Source organism: Rhagoletis pomonella, unplaced genomic scaffold (genome assembly GCF_013731165.1).
Source record: "Rhagoletis pomonella isolate Grant_MI unplaced genomic scaffold, Rhpom_1.0 Rhpom_scaffold_00002, whole genome shotgun sequence".
Taxonomy (NCBI): domain Eukaryota; kingdom Metazoa; phylum Arthropoda; class Insecta; order Diptera; family Tephritidae; genus Rhagoletis; species Rhagoletis pomonella.
This window is the reverse complement of record NW_023458556.1, coordinates 46467861-46477472: the sequence shown is the minus strand read 5'-3', so window position 1 is coordinate 46477472 and position 9612 is coordinate 46467861. Positions and strand designations below refer to the sequence as shown.

Sequence of the window (9612 nt, the reverse complement as noted above, 5' to 3'; positions counted from 1 at the left end):
TTTTTTTTACGACAAAAGTATCTGCTTAAATTCCCGGGTCGAATAATCTAAATTTTCCCCTCGATATCTCTGAAAAATTCTGTAATGGCAATGGAATTAGCAATTATTTCTTCACAAAACTTTAAACCAGGAAAATCAATTAGGGTAAAATCAATCAATATTTAAGATGCGAGTCCAACATCTTAGGTGGCGAAAGAAAGTTTAAAGATATTCAGGGCAGGTTCAGCAGTTCAAGCGGGGTTGAAATTCACTCGGAAGGGAATATCAAAACCTGCTTGTACATTGGGTTAATCGGGCAGCTCTAGTTTAGAGTTCACTCGAAGACTGCCTAGGAAAATATCTGTCCCGATAGGTATCCAAGCCATCTTGATTCGCTGGCGAATACTAGTAGACCCTCTAACTGGTAACTCTGAAATTTGAAACGCTTTCTCCTGACTGCCTGCACTCATATAGAAAGTGTTAAATGGATTCTACATATCTCTTCCTCATCTCCACAGTTTATAAAGATTTCGTTACGCGGGCCATGTGACGGCCATATGCTCAGTGTCCAGTAAGTATTCCGGTTAGAATTCGAACATTTTAGAGCAGATGTGGGCAGGCAAACCACGCGCGTTTTGTTGATCGAGTAGTGGCTAAAGCGAGGGCGATACAGTGCAGATAAGCCCACCTGTTGTTTGCAGCCGACCCATTTTTAAATAGTTAGAAGAGACATACCAAGGTCTTCTGTATGTTTTAATCCGCTCCTCCATTTTTATCTCAGATCCCTTTCAACTCGTGCTAGTATATTTTTTGATTTATCGAAGTAGCCCAAGAACCAGTAGAGGTGGGCTATAAGTATACTGCCGAAGAGGCTGTAGTAATTTTCGCCATTACCAACTCAATTGCCTTGATCGCAGCTTAAAGGCGCCTTTACATGAGGTAATTTTCTAGGCGATTCAACATTGCTCAACAAAAATCGTTTATCTAAATCAGTGAGTTTTTGTAATGTTTTTGTTAGTTAGTTGTTGTGGACTTTTTTAATAATTGTAAAACCAAAGAATTTAAATTCAATAATAATAAAATAAAATAAAATAAAATATAATCAAGTAAGATAAAATACATAAATCAAATAAATTCAAAAACGAAAGAATTCTCTCAAACCTGGGTCCTGCGAAATTGTAGTATGCAGCCCTCCCCAATCGGCTTTATGAGTTTATTACATTAGATTGCTCAATATAATTTACTTTCAAACTTTATTTTATTTTTATTATACAAAGAGCAAATTACATTTTCCACTTACAGGTCTTCTAAATGGGCCCCTATTTCGAAGGTTTACATACCGCCAAGTGGCACTTGGCGCTTCAGCGCTTATCTTCCTTGGCATGTTTTTGTCAGTATTCGCCCAGTCATTCCTCTTTTATATGATGTCTTTCTCATTCTTTTACGGTAAGTGTTTTTTTTTTACTATCACAGTTTTGGCAAAACTAATACTTAAAACTCTTCCTTTCTTCCGTTCGGTCAGCTTTCGGTCGTGGCCTCATGGTTTCAGCTTCTTCGATGGCAGTCAACACTTTCTTTAAAGTGAAACGTCGTACTGCGACCTCTTATCAGTTTGGCGTAGCAGGCATGGGTCCAATTATATTGCCACATGTTGCCACTATTCTTACCCAATCGTTGGGCGTGAAAGGCACTGTACTAATTTTCTCCGGTCTCTCATTGCATAACTTCGCCTGCTCGCTGATTTTCCAGCCCGTGCAATGGCATGTGAAAAAAGTAAAAGGTGACGCTGAGGCATTGCATTCACAGTCGCAGCACTTCGAAGATGAAGAGCCCGAGCAATTTGTTGAGCCGGATACACATAGTTTGGCACGCGCCAACGATGGCTGGTTTGGGTCGCGTACCTCGATAAACACTTTGACCACACGACACCGACTCGGCACTGGCGATAGCGTTCAGATGCAGCGTTTGAGGCGTTTAAGCAGCGTTGGCGCTGTCAAAGGTAAACAACGCTCCTTCTCGACCACTGAGAGTATCAAAGAAGATGAATTGGAGCATTTGCATATTGAATTAGTGTTGCCGGCTAAGCTGGAGAATTTAGATGAAGGATGGATTGCAGTGCCACAAAAACCACAGCAACAGCAGGAGCACGAGCTGCTTACGGGAAAAGAAAGCGTGGTACCCGAAAAGACGATAGCTGAAATGATAGAGGATGAAGAGGAGGCGCGTCAGAAGTTGCCATTCTACCAGAAAGTCATCATCTTCTTCGATTTGGATTTGCTGCGCGATTTCACTTACGTCAACTTGGCTATGGGCATGACAATAATCAACTTTGTGGAAATTAATTTCGCTATTTTAACGCCATTCATTCTATCCGATTTTAAGTTCACCAACACACAAATCGCGTTCGCCATGTCCTCCCTGGGGGTTTGCGATGTCATTTTGCGTTTCCTTACGCCACTGCTTACTGCGAAAATACCGCTGAGTAACAAAAATTTCTTCATCGTTGGCATTTTGGGCATGTGTTTCGGACGCGTCTTTCTCGTTTACTGTCGCAACTTCTATTCGTTAATTGGTATTTTTGGATTTTTGGGCCTCTTCAAAGCGTTTCGCACAATCTTTGCGCTCCTCATAATTCCAGGCTATGTGCCATTGAAACGATTGCCCGCTGCTGCCGGTCTGCAATTGCTGATGTCCGGTATTTTCTCGCTGGTCTTCGGACCACTGGTCGGTGAGTGTACGAAAGAATGACGAAAATACATATATTTGAATTTTGTAACATATTTAGAATTGGAAAGAATAATGTAAATATTTCTTTTTACAGGTCTCATACGCGATGCGACGGATTATGGTTACACTCTGCATTTTCTTAACGGACTCAATATCATAGCCATTACCTTTTGGATAGTCGAAGATCTATTGCGTAAGAACAAGAAGACGACGTTGGAATAATATCATTCTTTTGTGCCACCGTTTTATGGTTCCTGCCATATTTCACAAAACTATAAATAGATATCCTGCATGTAAAGGATCATTTGTACATATCTAAAATTGAAGACACCTTAAGCAGTGCCTTTAATAATATGGCTCATAAGCTTTAAAAGTTCGCACAAATACTGTGTTGAAATTTTCCTAAACCATATTTCTTTTTGTAAGCAAATGTATTCTAGTATTCTATTCTAGATAGGTAATTACTTTATAATGACTGCTGTTACCAGGACTGCCAATTACCTTAGCTATGAAGTGCCGCATTGAGGATTGAAAAGTGCCAAAACGTTCTTTACCTTACTTTTGATTCAGAAATAGAGGAACAAAGTTGCTAAGATAAAAATCAAATTAACCAATTCTTTCACCTGTGAAAGTAGACAAACTTAGTTGCTCAAAAAGTATTTTTTAAGTACTACTTGAGGTAGAAAGGGGACCAAAAATGGCACGATTTGAGGCAAATTGGCAGTCCTGGCTGTTACTTAGTTGTACATACTTATGTATTCAAAGGCATTTAGTTAAAAATTATTTTTATAAAATAAATTTACTATGTAAATAACTAATATATTTATATGCATGTATGTTTTGAGCTGACTTTTATTATAATAAAGATCTTTTTTTTTGACTGGCTGGCGGCCATTTTAATTATGCCGTCTTCTGTTAGTTTAATACTCATTAATTTTTTATAAAAATACTAGCGAACTCACGTATTTACAGTTTTGAAATTTAAGAGCTTTTAATTTCCTTGATGCTAAAGGATAAACAATATTGTTGGCTTTTTCATTTGGTTACACGTTGCTTGATTTTTTCATAAGCTATTTTCTGATCCACAACTAAAGCTCTTTTTGCTTTTGCACAAAGTGTTCCAGCTGATTTCCTAAGCCTCAGCCCTTACGTCGATGCTACCACAGTCGCAGATATCACATATAAATTTTGGCCCCGATTGAAGTCGGTTAAGGCGTGTCGCACAAGCGTTAAAGATTACCCTATGAAGACGTCTTAGCCGACTCCAAACGGGACCAACATTTATATGTGATATCTTCGACTCTAGTAGTATCGATTTTGGGTATTAAATAAAAAAAAATATATATTTTTAATTTTCTGAGTCCATAGAGGCATCTGGCCTTTGACCCCTTTGCGACACGCCTTAACCGCCTCCAATTGGAACCAAAATTTATATGAGATATCTGAGACCGTGGTGTTACCGATTGAGGGGGTGAGACTAAAAAAATCATTCATTGGATTTTTAAGGACCATCCTATGTACATTACAAGACAAACGCACGGACAATCAAATATGACTAAATCAATTCTTCTGGCTTTTCTGAACACATATGTATATAATATCCATATCTATTCCAACGCCTTTATACCAATATTCTGAAGAGTTCCTATGAAAAAGACTTGATTAAAAAAAATACACTGAAAAAGCTATACCTTGACCCACTTTTTGTAAAGTGAGCTAACTTTTCAAAACGGTTTCAGAGTTTTTGTTATCCTAGTCAAGTACTATCGTTCTGTGTTGGTTGCTTCCGCGTTAGATTCCATGGCCCTAAAATTTTTGCACGCCGTTATTTGTCTTATCTGTCTTATCTGATTCAAATTTAACGCTCAATCTATGGAAAACAAAATTATTAAATGTGGCATAATTATAGGCAGTAATACATAAATATGTGCCTGTGTTTGAAAACGGAAAGCGTATACATATATGTATGTATCTACATACATAAGTATGTAAATATCTGAGCTCACAGTATGGCGCAATCCAACCAAATTTCATCACTGAGACAATCTTTTGCCCAGGCGACGATATGTAACTCTCTCCATATGTGTGTCCATTCACTTTTCCATTAACAGTTGTCTGACTTATAAGGTAAAGTGTTAATAAAAATTACTTGGCGCATACGTTCGATAACAAGAACAACAATTAGGTACAACAAAGACAATATCACAATGTCATATATGCACAATCTACACATGTAAGTATGTATGTACATATTCACAACAACTTCCATACACGTTTACAATTTAAATGAAATTGAGTTGAATTATTTGTATGCACACCATTTAATTGAGCTTGTTGAATGCAAAACAATTAGAATAAATAAGTACTACAGTGGAACTTGTTGAACTCGAACCTCTAAGCGATTCAAGTAAAGGCACACTCATAAGTAATTATAAACATTTTATTTTGATTGAACAACACAATGTTCGCGTTTCGCGTTTAAGAATTGGAATACGTATTTTGCAGTTCTTTACTCTTTAAAACTTTTCTTAGCCCTTTAATGAGAACACTTCATTAAAAATGGGCACTATAGGGTAATGGTAAAGGCGTTTCTACAAGATTGCTTGTAGCAATCTGGAAAATTCAGTGTATATAAAACATTATATTGAAGAGGGGTTATTTTTAAGGAAAATCTCTGTTCAAAACGGAGTAGAAATCGCAATAGCGCAGCTCACTCTAGCGAAGCCCTGATGTACGAAAAACAATAAAAAGCACTGTCTTCAAAAAACTTCATTACACAGAACTCATTTCTTTAGGGGAGTTTGATATAAAGGAGTTACACTGTATACATACAGCGTTAGAAGAAATATGCTGAATCATTTCGGACGTGACGAAATGGTGAAACAAATTGAAGAGATAAACAAATATTGTTCTCTGTATATACATATATATAAATCTAAATCGGACATAGAGAGTGTTTATTTATGGGTCCCAAATTATTATTTATGGATCTCAAATGAAATCCATATACTATACATATAAAAGGGGTGATCCATCTAGTCCTTTGTTTTTTTTTTTTAATTTTAAATAAAACACTTACAACAGAACTGGATGTTGGAATTATTATCCGAAAAAACAATCTGTGACATCCACCAGCTGTACTAACTTGGGGTTTTAATTGTAGTTTAACCAAGAGGGATAGAGACAAGAGCTGGGCTGTTATGGAAATTCTACGAAATAAAATTTTTTTCACAAAATCCTGGTTGATCTGTCAAACAGTCACTTTACGCACCTATTTTCACAAAGGGGGCGTTCCTTTAATAGAGTAAACTTACGAATTTTATACAGTTTAAGACTTAACAAGTTTAAGGGAATCCCCTAAGTGATAAACAATTTGTTTAGGAAAGTAGAATGCAGTACACATTATGTAATCTTTCATTATGTCTACGATCTTAAAAAATAGTTTCCAAAAAAAAATTTCAGGCTAAAGTCGCGATACTTTGTACATATACAGTATATGTATGCACTTTAGGGTGCGCCTTAATTTTCAACTTTGACCTACACCGCAAGACTCCCACTCGATTGGTTCTTCTGTGCATAAAAATGTGCACTGGAAAAAATTTTCAAAATCGTATAAAGGGAAGACGGGCATCAAGAGTTATGTAAAAAAATCTCTATAACTTCCAAACCTGACGCAATATGAAAATGGCGTGGGCATATGTTACATCAGCGTGCAAAAATCGATTGGTTGTTACAAAAAAATACTGAATTTTGCTGAATTATAGGCTCTTTTTCCTATTTTATGTAAAATTTTATGAATTAGCGTATATTTGTAATTTTTGGGGTCTTTTCGTTATCCGATTTTGAAAATTTTTCCCGGAGCACGTTTTTAGAGAGTCTTGCTTTGTAGGTAACAAAAAAAAATTTTTCTATACAATTAAGGCGCACACCAATGTAGCCTGCAGTGAAACATTATCAATTGATAAAAATAATTAATTTGTAGGTAGCGATAAATTCGTCACTTTTAATTAGCTATGACAAAACCAACTTATAGTGGGTTGTAAAGTTATGAGGGCGTAATCGGGAGTTTGTTTTCTTTACACAAGTTTCTATTTAAATATCCTCATAAATTAATTTGAATACACTTTTTTATATTACAATTTTTATGTTGTCTGACGGCCTTCACTAAATAAATAAACACATTAAAAATTAAAAAAATATATACATACACACTCTAAAAAGTGCATGTAAAACTACTACTGAAAAGTGTTTATTTTTCAACCAGAATCTGTTCAAGTATACGCACAAGATGTTCAAGATTTGATTTTGAGCATGAGTTGTTTAAAATATACACATGAAATGTTTAAAATTACAAACATTTTGAAAGTAAAAATATATTTTTTACAAATAATAAATACTAAGTGCCAGGGGCGCACGCAGGAATATATTTTTGGGGGGAAAGGATTTATACTTCTAAATATATATCGTCAGAAAATACTGAAAATTCGCTCTTTAAAATACATTTATGCAAGTTTTATGTACAGTATGAAATAAATAAATAAACTTTTTAAAGTTTCATAAATTGCATTTTATTTACATAAAATTTACAAAGAACTCAGACATTTTCAACCGGCTTCAAAAAAAGGGCAGGTTGTCAATTCTTCGGAGTATTTTTACTTCTTTTATTTATTCCACCGCATAACTTTGCACCGCGCGAACCGATTCCAATAATTATTTTTTTTACCGGAAAGATGGTACCTTAAGGGTCGTCTCGTAATTTGGTTTAGATCCGATCATTAAATCATGAAAAAATTAACGGTTAAAGATGCACTCAACTTTCAAAAGTAATACAAAATTTTACAAAAGAATTTTAATATAAATAAATTAAATAATTTCACGAAATTTTTACACTTTTTTATTAATTTTCGCCGATTTCTGGTTTCTCATTTTTTAATAATTCGAATAACGAAAATTTAACTGAAATTGTATTTTTATCACGTAGCTCATTTTGGTGGAACGAATTCGAAGTTAGCAAATTAAATCTTCGAATGCTTATTAAGTACATATTAGTGGTAAACTTTTATAGGCTGTAAAGTGTAAAAAGCAACAGTAAGTGAGTATGCATTGCATATTTTTAGGACAATGTTTTCATTCGCAGTTAAACTTTAAAGAGCTCTCAAGAAAAAATGACAAATTCTTACAAATTGACGCACAAGAAATGGAAGAGAAAATTTTTTCTTTCAAAATTTCTTATATCATAATAAATTTAGCACCAAAACCCACCCCTTGTGTGCGCTACGTGACAAATTTGATATGTAAAAGTAAACAGACATTGTTTAATTTTGCACACACTAGGAGAGGAAACTGGTTACCTCTCTTTATATGCGTAAATTTAAACGAACATTTTTTAGAGGAAATTTTAAACATTTTATGTGTAAACTGTGAAAATGTGAACAATAAATGTTTAAAACTCAAAAAACAAATTTGAAATTTGTTCTACGCCACACATATGATGAGTAAAAGTAAGCAAGCAGTGTTTAAATTTGCATTCATTAAGAGAGGAAACTGGTTACCTATCTTAATATGCGCAAATTTAAACAAAAATTTTTTAGAGTGCATTTTTTCTTATTGATATTTTATGTCCAAAAGTAGTAAGTTACGCCTACTGTAGGGATATCCAGGTCTAACCTTTTTTTGGCTATCGGCTTTCAAAAGTAGTTAAATTTATCGAACAAAGTATACAGTAAATAGACAGCATTAGTGTTCGCGTAAACAGATGAAAGTTGCATTCAAGTTAACACATCACTGCCTGCAGGTTAATACATACATATGTATGTATGTAATTAATCTGGTGTCACATGTAAGTATGTAAAACTATTAATTATTTTAAGCAGTTTTTTAAATCAAACCCATAAAATCACCCTTTAAATACACTTACTCTCAAGTTAATAAACATGAAACACGAGTATTCAAAATCTAAGTAGATTCTTGACGCTCACAGCTTACATATGTGCATATGTATTGGTATAACTGATTGGTAGATGACAGTGAAATCTATTCGAAATTGACCGAATTGGCAGATGCAATATTTTATGTAACTATCCGCGCTGTTCATTCATTTTCGTACTGGTTTATGTATGTACACTAGGGCGGTCCAAAATAAGTAAAGTCGGAATTTTAATGCTCTCACCCCCTAGGATTGTTCTATAACGAAAAAAATATACCACGATTTTTTATTTTTAAATCAAAAAATATTTAGAGGTCGCTCAAAGTTTTTCATGTATTTTATATGCGAAAAACACAACTGAAATGGTTCTGAAAATCAATGGAATTCTTGAAAACCAATATTTTTCGATCGGAAAACTCTGGTTCTCTTCTGGAGACTTCCAATAACAATACCCAATTGTTTATTTAACCATATTTTAATACTAAAGAATTTTTATTTATCCCCCCATTACATTTTCTGACATTTTCCTGGGGTTTTGGCAGACCCATAAAATATATTTATGTAACATGTACATATGTATGCATAAAGTTAGGAGTGCTATGTTGCAATGCAATTCTTCCAGTTAGCGAGTTAAACTAATTGAAATCGAAATGAATTGAGCGTGAGCACAATCATAATGAATGTATGTACACTAGGCTGGTCCAAAAATGCATGTGAAAAAGTAAAGTCGGAAATTTAATGCTCTCACCTCCTAGGATTTTTCTTTATCGAATAAAAATTTACCCCTATTTTTAACCGACTTCCAAAAAAGGAGGAGGTTATCAGTTCGTCGGAATATTTTTTTTTTTTTTTCTATGTATGTTACCGCATAACTTTGGACCACGGCAACCGATTTCGATAATTCTTGCATCGGAAAGGTGGTGTCTCAGTGGTGGTCCCATACTAATCTGGTTAAGATCCGATCAGTGGATCATGAGATA

The 9612-nt window shown here is 34.7% G+C and overlaps 1 protein-coding gene across 3 annotated transcripts in view; it reads left to right on the top strand.

Moving 5' to 3' along the window:
• LOC118733712 overlaps positions 1 to 3236 on the top strand; it is a 23020-nt gene extending 19784 nt beyond the window's left edge. For all 3 annotated transcript variants that reach the window (XM_036463241.1, XM_036463242.1, XM_036463240.1), the window contains exons 5-7: positions 1282 to 1425; positions 1502 to 2707; positions 2801 to 3236. In XM_036463241.1, the coding sequence (XP_036319134.1) occupies positions 1282 to 1425; positions 1502 to 2707; positions 2801 to 2928 (1478 nt within the window). In that variant the 3' untranslated portion in view covers positions 2929 to 3236. The remainder of the gene's footprint in view (positions 1 to 1281; positions 1426 to 1501; positions 2708 to 2800) is intronic.
• Positions 3237 to 9612: the final 6376 nt, after the last annotated feature.